The sequence below is a fragment of the Annulohypoxylon maeteangense genome, assembly GCF_022496945.1.
Source record: "Annulohypoxylon maeteangense strain CBS 123835 unplaced genomic scaffold GGS22scaffold_25, whole genome shotgun sequence".
Classification (NCBI taxonomy): domain Eukaryota; kingdom Fungi; phylum Ascomycota; class Sordariomycetes; order Xylariales; family Hypoxylaceae; genus Annulohypoxylon; species Annulohypoxylon maeteangense.
Window position 1 is genome coordinate 252,191 of NW_025953272.1, and position 16,038 is coordinate 268,228.

The 16,038-nt window shown below is 47.8% G+C and overlaps 6 protein-coding genes across 6 annotated transcripts; 3 read left to right on the plus strand and 3 right to left on the minus strand.

The window, feature by feature from the left end:
• Positions 1–956: 956 nt before the first annotated feature.
• GGS22DRAFT_182259 (uncharacterized protein) lies at positions 957–1,884 on the minus strand (the record flags this gene model as incomplete). The annotated part of the gene is made up of 2 exons (XM_047963946.1): positions 957–1,341; positions 1,403–1,884. The coding sequence occupies 2 exons, from the start codon at positions 1,882–1,884 to the stop codon at positions 957–959; spliced, it is 867 nt and encodes a 288-aa protein (XP_047814406.1).
• Positions 1,885–4,197: 2,313 nt separating this feature from the next.
• Positions 4,198–4,863, plus strand: GGS22DRAFT_193155 (Isochorismatase hydrolase; the record flags this gene model as incomplete). The annotated part of the gene is made up of 1 exon (XM_047965350.1): positions 4,198–4,863. The coding sequence occupies one exon, from the start codon at positions 4,198–4,200 to the stop codon at positions 4,861–4,863; it is 666 nt and encodes a 221-aa protein (XP_047814407.1).
• A 150-nt stretch (positions 4,864–5,013) lies between these two features.
• GGS22DRAFT_83199 (glycosyltransferase family 4 protein) lies at positions 5,014–7,219 on the minus strand. The gene is made up of 2 exons (XM_047968221.1): positions 6,847–7,219; positions 5,014–6,799 (listed from the first exon to the last, which is right to left on the minus strand). The coding sequence occupies exon 2, from the start codon at positions 6,679–6,681 to the stop codon at positions 5,164–5,166; it is 1,518 nt and encodes a 505-aa protein (XP_047814408.1). The 5' UTR covers positions 6,682–6,799; positions 6,847–7,219; the 3' UTR covers positions 5,014–5,163.
• Positions 7,220–9,854: 2,635 nt separating this feature from the next.
• On the plus strand, positions 9,855–11,848 carry GGS22DRAFT_182261 (nucleotide sugar dehydrogenase; the record flags this gene model as incomplete). Its single annotated transcript, XM_047963947.1, has 3 exons — positions 9,855–9,912; positions 10,017–10,501; positions 10,577–11,848. 3 exons carry the CDS (start codon positions 9,855–9,857, stop codon positions 11,846–11,848), a joined length of 1,815 nt encoding a protein of 604 aa, XP_047814409.1.
• Positions 11,849–12,527: 679 nt separating this feature from the next.
• GGS22DRAFT_174734 (putative coenzyme A transferase) lies at positions 12,528–14,701 on the plus strand. Its single transcript, XM_047963139.1, has 3 exons — positions 12,528–13,018; positions 13,150–13,606; positions 13,678–14,701. Exons 1-3 carry the CDS (start codon positions 12,733–12,735, stop codon positions 14,561–14,563), a joined length of 1,629 nt encoding a protein of 542 aa, XP_047814410.1. The 5' UTR covers positions 12,528–12,732; the 3' UTR covers positions 14,564–14,701.
• Positions 14,687–16,037, minus strand: GGS22DRAFT_174736 (mitochondrial protein). Its single transcript, XM_047963140.1, has 2 exons — positions 15,689–16,037; positions 14,687–15,628 (listed from the first exon to the last, which is right to left on the minus strand). The coding sequence occupies exons 1-2, from the start codon at positions 15,845–15,847 to the stop codon at positions 14,924–14,926; spliced, it is 864 nt and encodes a 287-aa protein (XP_047814411.1). The 5' UTR covers positions 15,848–16,037; the 3' UTR covers positions 14,687–14,923.
• Between the last annotated feature and the right edge of the window lies 1 nt (position 16,038).

Consider the following 16,038-nt stretch of genomic DNA (forward strand, 5'->3'; position numbering starts at 1 on the left):
TCACTTATCAAACAACTAACTATGTCAAAATAAAGCTCTCTCTCTTTTTAACACATATTTATAATTAAAATATGGAGAGCTTATTTCAGCAAGGTCGAAGGCCCTATAGTCCTACCGGTGGGCCTAGTATTGACCCTAAGAATAGAAGCCTAATTAATGGAGGCAACCTGCTGTAATCTGTTAGTCGGGGCTGTTTAAAATATTTTTGGTGTTCTATTATAGGCGGCGCTTGGCCGAAATGCGCTGAAACTACCCGAACTAACAGTAGGATCACCTATTCACCCCTTAACGCCGTACACTCTTCCATCGTTCGGGCGCTTACATAGTACTATCAAATACACATGACTCTCGGTATTTCTGGAAGATACGTACCTGGTAAATAGGATTGTATTTTCGAACAAGGTGAGCAGTTCTAGGATGTTAAATAACCTCATGCAGGGAAGCCTCTTCGGTTCTATCTCACCCAATCAGGCGGATGAATAAACAATCCCTCTCTTCCTCTTTGGCAGAAAGCACATGTATCTCTTTTCTAGAAGTCAGCCTTCCGAGCTCGAAATTCCTACGTACCTAGTACCTATTTAGTAATACGCCCAAGGACTTCTGAACTACATGTGATTCCGGATTTGTAGCACACGGGACGGACCCGCCATCTCTTCGATGCTTTTCATAATCTCTATCTCTCGTGGAATAATCTTGATCGAGTGATTTGGAAATACTTTATTTATTTTTGAAATCTTATGTATAATGCCCCGTGGGTCAATTAGCCCGTAATAGAATAGACACAAATACCAAACAAATAATAATCGGCAAGCTTGAAGGGGTTGGAAGTCTAAAGCACGTTGCCCAAATCATATCCAGTCCGCCGTTGAACCATTAACCCAACACCGTTCGACGGTATCTACTGAACGCCATGTAATTTAAGTCTCGGGTCATCTCTTACTGACATTGTTGGCTTATTATATTCTTCCTGCGTAACCGGGCTTGCCATCTCTCGCCTTCCTGTTCCTGTACATGTCTCGGTAGTTGTATCGTTCGTATGTACCGAATGCGTAGAACCCAACACCGACTACAAGCCAGATGCTGGTAATGATCAGACCAACCGGGAAAATTAGGATGTTGACTCCAGGCAGCACAAAAGCGACGGTGCCATTGCGTAGTCCGGCGACGGCTTCGTCGACAGCCAGGGAAGCGAGCGAAACGTCGGACATGACGACTTCGTTCGAGAAGATACCGTTGACGAAAGCGGCCTCGTTGGAAGAGACGTTCGTGCTGACTTGAGGACCGGTCGGACTCTTGCCAGTCAGTGTGACGATGGGCATCACCAAGGCTTCTAATACTCCCCTATTGAATTGTAAGCATTTACGGCGCAAGAAGCAACGTGTGACAGGAAAGATCTACTTACATTGTCATGGGTTCGGCCATTTTGGCTTTGTCTATTTGGCCTACGAACATATATGTCTGGAGAACTGTAGGTGCCGCAGTCTGTCGTTTACCCACGCCGGAAGTTGTTTGGTTGGTCGAGCTAACCGGCGAGACGGAAGCTCCAGAATACTGAAGCCCAACAGAGATCTCTTGAGGGGGTATGTTCTGGAATGCGCCGGAAGGTGTTGATACTTGGAAGAGGCGTAGGTCGGCCATGAATGTGCCGGCGTTCGTGTCGAGACTGAAAAGATTGTAGCAGACGGCCGTCCCCGAGGGATTCGTAGCGGCGCCGAGTTGAGAAAGCGCGGTTTGGCAAGCTGCTAGAGTATCGGTATTCCATTGTGTCAAATTCGTATCCGCTGTCGTCAAAGTCTGCCGTCTCCGTAACGAATCGTCATCCGATTCCACATCTTCAAATCTCGTCTCCAGCGTCGTCGCCCTCGGAGCCAACATGCCACCCATTGCGTGGTTCATACCACTAGCGAGTGCCGACGAGGCAAACGCCAACGAAGCCAGAGCTGCACTTTTGCAAACCATTTTGACGATAGGCTTTTCGCTGTATCGTAGATTATATATTCGAATAAGATAGGTCGGTACCTATTTATGTTGTGAACGTGAATTAGCCGGCCGGCGGTCGAAGGATATGCTGTATCTGTAAAGAGCGTATGGAACCTGTCCGTCTCGTAGCTGTGCAACTTCGCCGTGAGCGGGGGACTCGAATAGCGGCGATCAGATTAGAGATCTGACGAGAGAAGAGAAAGAAAAGAGGGACCTGCCCGATGGGAAGGAGAGGCGGCTATGTTTTGTTTTGTTTGGTTCGACCCAAGTAAAGGAGAGAAGAGAGTAAGGAAAGCGACTGGATATCAGCTCGATATCTTAGAATGGATACTATGAGACAAGTGGGGTCTACGAAGACACCCCCAAAACCGATCAATCGCATGACGGTGGGTCGTCTAGCGATCTTGCTCGGGCGGCTTAGACAGATCAAGATGCTAGGCCTTGTGTGGTCCTGGTGCGGTCTTGGTGTGGTCCTGGTATGGTTGACCCCCAATACCACCTATGAGAGATTGGAACCTAGAACACGAGCTGTCGTAGTCCTTGTTCATTATCATGCTCTCACACTACCTATGGTACAGATCTGTACATCCTGCGACAGTGAGTCTCATGGTTATGACACAGACGCTGGAACGTGGAGTTGAGGACTCGTACGCATAGGAGTAGCAGGTGGTACCATCAAAAGAAGATATTCTAGTATTCTAGCAATTCTAGACATAAGAAATGAAAAGCCAAGCAATGGTACGTAGTAGTGGCTAGTGGATATTTGCTGAAGAAGTTGCATTTGCCATACATAGTACATTGTAACGGCGCGAAGACAGCCAATAGGAAGCGAAGAATAGATGCACCGGTACGCCATTCCCGAGATTTTTCGTCATAGAAAATTCGCTTAGGTGCCTATCCTCAGTACCTACTCAGGACCAGGACTCAGGACTGACAGGACTGGCTGCGCCCGGCGAAGGAACCGAGACCATTTCACAATAGCGCGTAGGTTCTCAACTTCTCATGAACCGTTCAGCCAACGACAAGACATAGGATTGGACAAGCTCTGACGCTCAGATAATTCTAACATTTTCGTGTCGGATCGCCTGACGATGCAACGATACAACGATGCGACGATACTGAAAAAGGAGAAGGTTTCGAAAAAACCGGACGCCAGTGAGACAAGAAGCGTGGCACTACCGTTAAGTGAGCCAATCAATTATCGGCTACAGGTCCGTGAAGACCCCTAACATGACCCCCTGGACCCCCTGTCGACTCATCTTAGACCGCATCTTGAGCCTCGAAACCTCGAGTTCCCCCTGTTCATTTTGTTACAGCCAAGCATCAGACTTCGATTTTCATCAGGGTATTGATTCATCGAGCAACCTAATGCAAGACCTTGCCATTTCTATCCTATTAGGTATCAAGCAAAAAGATGAAAAAGACGAAAAAGACGAAAAAAAATAAGAAAAATAATAAGGCGACCAGATTCATCGCAATCTTTAGTTGTGTTATATCATCAAGAGGCATCTTCAAAATAAGTAAATGAGAAACTCCGAGAAACATAGTAAGAGAACCAAAACTTCTACCGTATTTTTCACTAGAATAGGTATTTTGACGCACGATCCTCTAAATTCAGAGCTCCGAAATCGACTATTGAGTATCTTTTGAAAGATGACGGGAGCTACTCAGCCGCGACGCGCTTTTCCTTTAATCCTCCTTCTCGAACAGGTGATGCTCTGCTCGTATCGTACGCCAATTCTAATCCTCCAAGAAAATAGTCATTCGAATTTGGCTTAACTGGATTGAAGGAGTCAGTAATTTCATTCAACTGCTATTATCGGCAGCTCAGTAATGCCACATTAAGAAGGTACAGTAATTGTCGATACCAAAGACCAAGCTTTAGGTGCATGGTAGTCGATTTAACGTCAGTTCCTAGGTAAACTTGCAAGATGAAGCTGTATTTGCGATCCCCGAATAGAGACTTTCCTAGATGCTATTCCCGCGCTGGTGTCGAGTTTACGGGCTTTGCTCGAAAGGCGTGCGCTTACATCGCAGGTTCATTGACAAGAAAACAGCAGTATTGATGACTCATAATAATTGCACCATTTACTCTTAGTCCGACATGTCATAATTAAGGCGTTCGCAAACGCTACTAGACTAGTATAAAGAGATAGGCGTTTGTAGGTAGGTATGCACCTAATCAATAAATCCAGCCAAATCAGCCACGGCGCAAAAATGAAGTCCGCAAACACGGCAAAGACAGCACTGATCGTCATCGATATTCAGGATGGCTTTTTCCATCCGACACATTGGGGGCCTAGCCGCAGCACGCCGGATTTTGAGAAGAATGTTGCCCTTCTACTAAAGGCAGCTCGGGAACACAACAAGAAGCAGGGCGAAGGCACAGGGGAAACATCAAACACCGTAGTTATCTGCCACGTTCACCATCACAGCACCGAACCAAACTCCCCGCTTCGCCCCGGCGCCCAGGTCGAAGTAAACGGCAAACTTGTCGAAGGACTTCAGCCTCAGTCATTCGTGCAACCGCAGCAGGGCGAGCCGCTCTTCATCAAGAACGTCCACTCGTCTTTCGTTGGTACCGGACTAGAAGCCTATCTGAAAGAGCGAGGAGTTAGACAACTCGTTCTTCTTGGCTTGACGACGGATCATTGCGTTAATACAACGACGCGCTTCGCAAACAACCTTGGTGTTGTCTCCGCGACGGACCCGAACGGCGAAATAGACGAAGGCGATATCGTCGTCGCTAGTGACGCATGCGCTACTTTCTCGAGGGGAGAGTTTGATGCGGAGACCGTGCATGCGGTGCATCTTGCGAGCCTAAAGGGGGAGTTTGCACAGGTCGAGGAGACGCAAGATATCTTGCACATCATATTTGGGTGATCTTCTCTTATCTATGGTTGAAATTCCCAGTTCTATTGTTGATTACTGTAGATATCTAGGCTCATATGCTCTCAAGAATTAGCCTAATGGCCTATTCAAACTATCGATCCAGTAATATGCCTTAGAATCCTACCGAGGCGTAATTTATTACCTCGATGCTGTTAAGAAATAACGATATAGTATGCGCTTCGAGATGCACCTCGCAAGATGGGTATAGCGTAAGAAATAAGGAGAGGCGGTAAATAGGTATGTTCATGAAAAGGTAGGTGGTTCAGTTTAGCGAGATACTCGACAGGTACCCTAACCACGAGTTATGAACTTCAGCCAAGAAAGAGCTCGTGGCGAGTAAGTCTTCACCAAATGACCGACATCCGCAAAGACAAGATAACTACCAACAACGACCCAGAAGGAGAAAATGATAGATAATGCCCACGCCAATTTCGCCTTGATAATCTGTGGGAGCAGGAAATGTCGTACGGGCCCGCTTAGAAGTAACCATCCGAAGATAGGAAACCGCGTCGTCGGTAATGCACTCTTCTTCTTGTTTTGGTCAAACTTCTCGATCGTGTCGAGCATCTGCCAGGCCGCCTTGTTGCTTACCCTCTCCCAGGTGGCCTCGCAAGCAAATGTGCGAGCCGCTAAGGCAAACTGTTCACGGGTAATCGTGTCATGGCCGAGCTTCAACACCTTCTGCACAAAGTCATCCAAGTCGTCAGGCCGGACGAGATATCCAGTTTTCCCATGTTCGATGATATCGCTCGGTCCTCCTTCGTCCCTTGCGATAACCGGAACACCGCTCGCCATCGCCTCTAACACCACAAGCCCGAACGTCTCTGTGATGGAGCAATGAAGGAAGATATCTGCCGAGGCATAATGCGTCATCAACTCCTCTCCAATCTTGAAGCCGGGAAAGATCACCTTGTTCTTCTTCTGGAGCGGCGCGAACATGTCTTTGACTTCTTGCTCGACGACCGAGTTACGATTCCCGCCGACGATGACGAGCTTGAATTCCATTCCCCTGTTATCTAACTCCCTTGCCGCATCAGCGAGGAACGCAAACCCTTTTTCGCCCGCCAATCGCGAGCAGGTGAATAGGATGGGTTCCCCATTCGGCGCCCATTCCTTCCTTAGCTGCTCGCTTCTCTTGGCCGGACTGAAACCCTTAGTTTCGACTCCTCGTCTCAGCACCTCCATCTTATCAGATGGTACGTTGACTGATGTTAGGTACGTCTTGACGAATGTGCTAGGGTAAAATATTGTCTTGACCGACGTATCGCGGAAGAGATAACCCTGTACGAAACCGAAGACTTCATTCGCGATTTTACCTAGCGGCCAGGGAAACAAAAGAGAGCAATACCCGGCTAGGTCGGTCTGAAAATTGCAGATGATGGGCACTTGTAACTCCTTTGTATATTGCCGTAGCTGCAGCATCACTTGAAAGCCCAAAGATGCGGGACTAGCTAAGTAGATGAGATCTGGTGGCCCTCCGAACGTACGTCTATACAGCTCGGAAAGTCGTACGGGATAAGCCACGGAAAGCTCTGGGTTGAAGGGTAACGGATACCCAGATAGGCGTACTTCCTCATAGTAAAATGGACAGTCGACAGGAGAGCTGATCGGGTTGAAGGTGTTCACTTTGGTATGGTTGTAGGGCGCGACCACTGCTACGAGAGCTCCATTAGATCGCAAGTGATCCACTAACATCTTAGTAGTGCGCGATACACCGTTGACAGGACCAAGACTCTCCGTGCATAGCAGGATGCGCTTCCCGCCTAAGCCGGACGGGAAGACGTTAAGGTCGTGAGTTCTCTCTGCCATCGCTACCAAATATCTTGGGACTTTGAAGCTTAAATAAAGCACCAAACGGATAATATTCTTTTACCCCAGTTAAGCGGGTATCTAAGGTCTTTGACAAAGCTTGTTGTAACTAATACTTCTAGGCATGTCAGTCTCCAAGGCGGTAGTTCATAGCGACACACATACCTACGTTGGGTATTTATTAGCTGAAAGATGGACCAGAAGTATTGTAGTCAAGAAAATATGTAGAATAGTTGATGTGAGATGTAAAAGGTGTATATGGGGAAAAGTTGTATGTGGTAAAGGTTCCCAAGGTCAACGGCAGCACAATAGAGATGGGAGGGCAACGTGAAATATCCTCATGATACTGATAACAATAGATATTTGTGGCGAGTGCTAAAGTTGGGTAGAGTTTGTCTACAATCAGCCACAGCTGTATATAGCTTCAAGGTTCGTCGTGACTAGATACTAGTCACTGGTGGTTGAATATGGGGTTCACGGGGCTGATGTGATGGTACGGTAACTTTGAGTCATCTTCACCTTTTTCTCTGCTCCGGGTGGCCACAAGACCAACAGTCCTATCATAGTCACGCATCTCAAGCTACGTGTTTTTGGTAGCTTGATAATGGTAAGTAAGATAAGGTGCCTACTGATTTATAACACCTTTTTCTTCTTTTTTTTTTCTTTTTCCTTTTTTACTCAAATAATTTTATCTGATCTTATTTTTTTTTTCAGGAGTATTTCGGACAAGTGAGTTGAAAGCTAAAAACCGAACGAAGTAACTAACCCGCAACTCAACTAAACGGCTGTAACCCAGCAGCCCAGCTCGACCCTAAAAGAAACTCTAATCTGGTCCGTGGATCTTTCTTCTTCTTTTAACCTGCCTAGTAATTACCCTTTTTGGCTTCCCGTCCCTTCTTCGAATGAACTGGTCCAATGATAAGCTCAGGTGGCAGCACACGCGAAGGAATCTACGCACCAATCTGGTCCAATTAGATTCTTCGTCGTCGGCACATTTTCTTGATGGGAACTCTGTAGGAACCTTGAACAACTTCAGATCCACATCGTACATGGACAAGCTGCAAGAGAAATCCGGGGTCCTACAAACCTTACAGCTTAGCAGTAGGTACCTACCTACCTAGTAGGCATCTAGGTCAGTGATTGGGTTTGTCCAAGATATGATCTTTTTTTTGCAAAGTGTCACATGCACGTTATTATCTGAGGTTATCCAGATTGGCGCAGATTGGCGCACGTCTCGTCTCTATCATGTACGAATTAGCATCCCTGATCACCCCCTCGTGTGTCTGGAAGGCTTATCTGTTGGCTATCTATTCGCGAAAAGCACCTTGCACTACCGTCGTTAGAGTAACCTTTTTTCTACTTTTTACCTTTTTTACTTTTTTTTACTTCTCATTTTCTTCGGCTCTTACCTCCAGATGAGAAGAGAGATTGAGATTTCCAGTTCGTCGTACGGCTGATATATCTGACCTTACGTTGGTAAGGAAAAGGAAGACAAGGTACTTTCAAGCACTGTATGTGTACGGTGATAATCCGGTATACACCTACCCAAGTCCTAAGCATTTATGATGTTATAGTTTCGCCGAGCTACGATATTAAGTAAGTGATCAGATATTCTTGAACGGCTTAAGTTGTCTGTCAGCAGCCAGATACTAACTCGCATCACTAAATCTAGTATTATCGAAATCTCCAAAGTCGAGACTGTCGAGTGACTCTCAAGTAACCTCTTATCCCGTCTACTTCAAGTGTAGGCGTTATTCTGCTATGATATCCTCGGTCGTGAAGTTGTGGGAAGTCTCCCACATCGATTCCCATTCCCACTCTCATCCTCCCCATCCTTTCCCCCGTAATGGGTATGAAGGCAAGGTACCTTACATATGTGTAAACGTTCTTGTCTGGGCTGCGACCCAACCCTTGGTGGATCTTGCGTAGACCTGTATAGGTCTTAGCAGGACATGCATGTTTGCTTCCATGCAGCCCAAGTACGACCGTTATCGCAACTGTCGCAATATATATAGATACCTAGTAGCATCTACCTAGTAGTATGATGCGTAAACATCACTTACCTAGGTGGGTATACTATACTCTACTCTACTCTAATCTACTCAACATGGACTAGGTACTAGGTAGTGAGCACAGTACCAGTACGCGTGGCATCCGTACCGTTCGCCAAACACTATTGTACGTTGGATGGGATGCCACTTGACATATCCATTGTCCCCTGAGACCTGAACTTCCCTGGATTTCCTATCTGACTCTCCCCCCCTCCCTTCTACCCCGATCCGACACAAGTTCGGCTCGTGGCACAAATTTAAGCAGAACACTGGCTCCGCGTCTAGATCCGCCACCTGCGCATGCAACGAGGGATCCGGTAGAAGTTCGACGCGATCGCACATCTATTACTACCTAGGCTAGGTCATATATCATGTACCTTGCTGTTCCTTGCTGTTCTCTCGAGAAGGCTAGCTACTAGGAGGTAAGCTCTTAAACGCCGCATGTGTCTTTCATGGTCAAGTGGCGTTCTGACCCTACCCAAGTCTCGATGCTGTCGTACTTGACCTAGTTTATTCTTATCTAGAGGGTCCCCTTCTCTCAAAATCATCTTTCTCGGCAGCTACTACGCCTCCATCTACATTTTCAGCTGCTCACGAAATCTTATTGCTTCCTGAGTAAGCAGTCACGCTCCCCTTATTTCCAGCTACCTCTTTACCTTTTTACTATTATCTTACGACAAGATAATAACGAACTTAGAACTTACCTACCCAGTACCTCCTTAGTCTGACGTGCGACTTACTCGTATGTCTATTTTTAAGGGGAGCTTTAAAGACGCCGTGACTATTGATTTCTTGAGTTCTCATCATCACAGAACGAAAGTTTCAAAGAAGAGAAAAGGCGGTCTTATAGCTTCTATAATCGATTTAAGATTCAAATTCCCCGGACTATCACTTTATAAAGGACATCCTCAAACTATCGCCCCTAATACTCGACAATATTTAAGCGCCATGGGTTCTGTCCAAGTATCAGCCACGGAAGCTGAAGAAGTTGTTGCATATGTTGATGGTGCTTCGACAGCTCCGACCACTCCTGACGAAGGCTCAACTTCTAGTCCTTTACTTGCTGCTGAACTGACAGCCGATCTTGAACGCGCCGGCCTACCTAGAGTATTGAATTCCGCCATGGCAGACTTAACGCGTCCTATCTTGAACATATGTTGTGTGGGTGCCGGTTATGTTGGTTAGTTGTCCTGTCCCCTGCCCTCTTAGCACTGCTGCGCATTGCCATTACTGCCAACGTATTATTATTGTCATTATGCGCCTAGAAACTAAATCGTGATGTAGGCGGTCCTACTGCTGCGGTTATTGCCTTGCAAAACCCACAGCTTCGTGTTACTGTTGTCGACAAGAATGTGCAGCGAATCCGAAGATGGAATTCGGCGCATTTGCCCATCTACGAGCCAGGACTAGGAGAGATCGTCCGCATTACCCGCGATGGATCTAGAAAATGTTATTTTTTCAACCACCCGGAGAGCGAGCAAGTCTTCAACTGCGACCAACTGCATCATAGCAACTGGGCAGTTTTACCAGAGAGGCAACCGAACTTATTCTTTTCAACACAAGTAGCGCGGACTATTGCGGAGGCAGATATCGTCCTCATTGCGGTCAACACGCCGACTAAGACAAGAGGCACTGGAGCGGGAATTGCTACCGATATGACTGCTTTTGAGGCCGTTACTAGCGAGGTCGCCCAACATGCTCGGCCAGGGATTATCATTGTAGAGAAGTCAACCGTTCCATGCAGGACAGCCGATCTTGTTCGAAGAACTGTAAGATAAAGTCTACTATTCACTGGTTTGAATACCTATGAAGGCGTGAACTTGGTTGGCTAATCATCCCAACAGATGGCGGTTCATCGTCCGAACGTCCACTTTGAAATCCTGTCCAACCCTGAATTCTTGGCTGCCGGTACAGCGATGAAAGATCTCATGTTTCCCGATCGTGTACTTATCGGATCTTCGACGACCGCATCCGGCCGCTGGGCCGCCGAAGCCTTGGCAGATGTCTATGCGGCATGGGTTCCGCGAGAACGCATCGTCACCACTAACGTCTATTCATCGGAGTTGTCTAAGCTCGTGGCCAACTCCATGCTGGCGCAGCGAATTAGCAGCATCAACTCGATATCTGCCATCTGCGAGAAGACGGGAGCGAATGTCGACGAGATAGCGGCGTCTATCGGTTACGACCCTCGAATCGGCGATAAGTTTCTCAAGGCAGGCATTGGCTTTGGCGGGAGCTGCTTCAAAAAGGACATCCTTAGTCTAGTCTACTTGGCCGAATCTCTCGGTCTCGAGGAAGTAGGCGAGTACTGGCGACAGGTGGTCAAGATGAACGAATACCAACGCGATCGATTTTCCAGGCGAGTGATCAGCTGTCTAAACAACACATTAGTGGGCAAGAAGATCACCTTGCTCGGATACGCATTTAAGGCCAACACGTCTGATACGAGAGAATCGCCCGCACTCGAGGTCGTCAAGACCCTTCTCGAAGAGGGTCCTAGGGAAATTGCTATATTTGATCCGTGCTGTAACCCCGTGGTTGTCCGAGCTGAAATCAAGGAACTTCTTGACGGCAGAGCTGCACTGAAAGAAGACGGAGGTCCGATCGAGATTTATTCGAGTCCTTACACCGCCTGCGACGGTACCCATGCCATCCTCATAACGACTGAGTTCGATGAATTCCGGACAACACCATCCACGAAGCTGTGTAAGATGTCCTCTGTGAAAGCGAAGCCTACTGTCAAAATAGAAAAGAAGAGAGATATCGATCCTCGACCTATTATAGATCTCACAAAAGGGCCAACAGAGACGGAGATTCTAGCTATCCACAAATATCTCCTGAGTACTACCGCCCCGGTACCTGATAACGACCCTTTGCAGCGCTATAAACCGGAACCCAATTGTGAGAGCGATTGTCCTGACTGCGGACTCATAAAGACCAGCGGGTACTCGACAGCAGGAAACTCGGGCGAAGATCGGCCCAAGGAAAGGCTTGATTGGAGCAAGATCGCCTTCAATATGAACAAGCCCAAGTGGCTGTTCGACGGCAAGGGAATCGTGGATGCCGACCAATTATCGACCTTATACGGCATTAAAGTAGAGAGCATTGGGCGTTAGTTAGATGGCGGGCGATACGGATACCATGTGCATTTATACTGATCTCGTTTTGGAGGGGTTCATTTCTGCATTGCATATGTACCTACCTGAGGTACCACCGGGGGCGGCAGGTCGTCTCAACTGGATTTCCTAGGTAAATATAACTTATATGGACTGGATATGACTCTGTAGACTCTTACTACCTATGTTATCCTCCTTATTTCAGATTCAGCACCCCCTTTTCCTTTGGGTGGAATAACAAGATTCTCATACTCCGGTGTTGAAATAGCGAACCATTCTCATAAAGAGAGGTCTAATAGGAAAACGAATTTATTAAAACAGTTGTACTAAACGATTTTGGGTCTTTGAAATGTTGCTGATGTATCGAGTTAGGTAAAGGATTTGAAGTTGACGTAATGCATACCTAGCATAGGTACACTGAGACATGCGACTAACTTAGTCCCTTGAGCTAGGGGTTATTATTAGATCTTCCATTAGGTACTAGGTAGGTAGGTATCCTTTCTTTGTCCTCCCTGTTCTCGCGTAATACTCACCCGATGAGTCGGAGAAGCGGGAAGCGGAAGAGAGCGCGCGTCGATCGTGGCGGGCATAAATCAACAGCCGATGAAAGCTCCCGAATAGTTAGCCAGAGAACACCGAAAACGAACCTCGGTGAAATCCTATTTCGTCACGATAATAAAATAAACCCAATTTATTCATTCGCTTTATTAATTTCCTCGTGGTTAGGTACTAGGTAGGTAGCTCCGTTAACGGACACAGAAAAAAGGAATAAGAAGATATACGCAACACGAATTGCACGAACGGGCGCAAATGATCCCATTCGATTTTGATCCTTGAACATCCTCTCTTACCTAGCTACCCCTCTGCCCCTCCCTCCCTCCAAGATGGCGCGTCCGCGGAGTGCGCTTCTACGGACAACGGTCCAGCTTTCACACCGATGGGCTGTGCCCTGCGTGCGACGGCAATATAGTGCTGCCAGCGCCACGATCGCCTCGACCTCTAGATTTAAGCCATGCCTTGTGCGATCATACCGGTATTACTCCACTGAAGCACCCGCGAAAGCGCCACGGGGCGGTTCTAAAGTCTTCAAGTCCGCGGACGAAGCTGTCGCAGACTTGAAAGATGGCGCTGTTGTCCTCAGCGCTGGTTTCGGGTTATGCGGTGTTGCTGGTACGTAACAAACGAAATAGCCGCTGTACGAAGCAATACGGTTCTCAATCCAGCATTTCTTGAGTGAAGAAGATCCGGTTCATATTGCTAATACCTAATACGTATAAATTGCTAACGGCGAAATCGCGCAGAAACTCTCATTCAAGCGATCCATAAGAAAGGCCTTAAGGACCTGACAGCCGTTTCCAACAATGCCGGCTCCGGCGACCACGGCTTAGCTCTTCTCACACAAGATGGACGATTGAATCGCATCATTCTCTCATACTTAGGATCGAACAAAGAACTCGAGAAACAATACCTTACGGGAAAGATAGCTGTCGAGCTATGTCCGCAAGGTACGCTAGCAGAGAAATTGAGGGCGGCTGGTGCTGGAATTCCGGCGTTCTATACGGCAACGGGTGGGAAGACTTTCATCGAAACAGGCGAGATACCCGTGAGGTTTACCCCTGAAGCTGTTCTTGAGAAGGGCAAGCCGAAAGAGACGAGGGTTTTCAATGGCAAGTCTTATATTATGGAGACGGCGCTTCCCGGCGATGTAGCTATTTTGAGAGCGTGGAAGGTTGACGAAGCTGGAAATTGCGTATTCAAGTAAGTCTATCTCAATTGTCACTTTTAGTCTTTTCACACAGTACATGATACTAACGTGCGCTCGCTATTAGACACACAACGAAGACATACGCAGGTCTCATGGCCAAGGCAGCCCGCATAGCCATAGTCGAGGCAGAAAATATTGTGCCCATTGGGTCTATCGATCCGGACGTAGTCGACTTACCCGGCATCTTCATCGATCGCATTGTTCCGGCAACGGCACCCAAGAACTTTGAAGTTTTGAAAGTAGCGCCACCCAAATCAGACGAGTCCGCTTCTGGCAAACCTACCACGCTTGACTCACGGAATCGCATCGCCCGCCGTGCGGCGAAGGAGCTACTAGATGGATACTACGTCAACCTCGGAGTCGGCATCCCAACATTAGCTGCTTCGTATCTGCCCGAGGACACCAAAGTTTGGCTGCAATCTGAGAACGGAATCTTAGGCATGGGCCCATACCCGGCGACGAAAGAAGACGCAGATCCGGACCTAATCAATGCGGGCAAAGAGACGACGACACTTTTACCGGGAGCATCGACATTTGATTCGGCCGAGTCTTTCGGTATGATTCGGGGCGGCCATGTTGATGTGTCGATTCTGGGCGCTTTCCAGGTATCGGCCTCAGGAGACCTCGCCAACTATATGATTCCCGGACGCGTATTCAAGGGGATGGGCGGCGCTATGGATCTTGTGTCGAACCCCGATCACACCAAGATTGTGGTGGCTACGGAGCATGTCGACAAGAAAGGACGGAGTAAGATCGTCCAGGACTGTCAACTGCCCCTTACAGGTAAGGGTGTCGTTAGCACCATTATCACAGATCTAGCCGTCTTCCAGGTTGACCGTATCAATGGCGGTTTGACTCTCACTGAGATTGCCGAGGGTGTTGATTTGAAAACTGTGAAGGCCAAGACTGATGCTGAGTTTGAGGTCATAGATAATCTAAAGACATTTTAGACATGAAGAGATGAGAAGAGAAGAGGTGGGATGAGATGAGAAGGAATAGGCCAGGGGATATCTATTGTATATACACAGTGTAGAGGTAGGACTGGCGATTAGGAGCATTTTGATGTATAAACAAGCGTCTTCGTTGACAGGTACCTAATATGACTGTACCTAGCTTAATTCGTTACTATTTCTCGCCTATTAAGATGAGATAAAGATACCTAGTGGACACTTGCCTAGGAAAGTAAACAATACATCATCTCGTGATCGAGACTTTTGTGTACATGATATATGTAGATACATTTCATCCATCATCCATTCTCCAGAACTCGTACCAGCGCTTCATTCTTCTCATCTCGTCTCACCTCCTTCTCATAACTTCGGCCGTATTCCAGGCGCAAACGTAGTACCCTCACCACTAGTAATCACAGTCACCAACTTATCAATATTCTCCAACAACCAAACATTCCCATCCTCAGTAGCCAACCACGGGCCACCCTCCACGGGCTCCTCGCCCTCGGCATGCGCACCCCCATTCTCGTACGCCTTGCGCAGCCCGAAGACGTGCGACACAACCTGCGGCCCGCAACCCGTTTGCGCGCGCAAACACGCAACGGCCACCAGCGAAGTGAGCACGCGACCGACCTTCGCCGGCGCATTTGCGCCCCGTGGGTTCGACAACAAGTTCGAATAATGCCCGTTAAGAATGTGCACGGGCAAGTCCGGATGCGACTGGGCTAGCCTATCGAGAAGCTTGCGCTCGAAGCCGAGGTACACGGAGTCCCAGAGGGCGAGGCCGTCCTTCTTGCGGATTTCGAGGTTATCCGTTGTTAGCTCGCGCGTTGGCGTCGTGCTCAACGCGGATGCGACATCTTTTGGTAGGCTGGCGTAGAAGGCGCCAAGCGTGTTGATGCTCCGCGGGATGCCGTTGAAGGATATGCACTTGAGCCCGACTTCGCGGATTAGCTCGGCGTTTTGGGCCGGCGTGCGCGGTGAGTCTGGTGTGGGCGTTGAGTTGGCGAGGTTAAAGATTTGTGTCATGGCCTCAGGGCAGTTCAGTGTTGCCGAGACGGCGGTCTGGTGTTTTGTTTAGTCGTTTGCTTCTTTGAGGAAGAAAAACAAGTAAATTTCACCTACCGACAACGTTACCCAGGCGGGTAATCCAACTTTCCTCTCTGCTGCATCACTCGCGAATTTCGTCAACGCCGTTTGCACACCTGCTGACGAGGGAGTGTACCACGGACTCGCGTGGCTGGCATTGATGAGCGCCTTGACGGTATTTGAAAGCTTTGACATCTTTGCTCTCTCTGATCGTTCGTCGACTTTGCTTGCCGCAATTGTCTTTCAAACAAAATCCGACGTCATCAGCTTATGAATTAAATATTCTACTTGTCTCCTAGGCGACCTTAGGTGGATAATTCATGTACCTAAGGTGTTCGTTATGAATGTTCGTTACAAGGGAGCTGTCACCTTGTTGATTCCGAAAG

Bases quoted from the DNA above. Each gene is read 5' to 3' on its own strand.
- GGS22DRAFT_83199 (XM_047968221.1), bottom strand. From the start codon at position 6,681: ATGGCAGAGAGAACTCACGACCTTAACGTCTTCCCGTCCGGCTTAGGC.
- GGS22DRAFT_174734 (XM_047963139.1), top strand. From the start codon at position 12,733: ATGGCGCGTCCGCGGAGTGCGCTTCTACGGACAACGGTCCAGCTTTCA. The intron at 13,019-13,149 runs GTACGTAACAAA...GAAATCGCGCAG, and splicing joins CGGGTTATGCGGTGTTGCTG to AAACTCTCATTCAAGCGATC. The intron at 13,607-13,677 runs GTAAGTCTATCT...GCTCGCTATTAG, and splicing joins GCTGGAAATTGCGTATTCAA to ACACACAACGAAGACATACG.
- GGS22DRAFT_174736 (XM_047963140.1), bottom strand. From the start codon at position 15,847: ATGTCAAAGCTTTCAAATACCGTCAAGGCGCTCATCAATGCCAGCCAC. The intron at 15,629-15,688 runs GTAGGTGAAATT...ACAAAACACCAG, and splicing joins CCGCCTGGGTAACGTTGTCG to ACCGCCGTCTCGGCAACACT.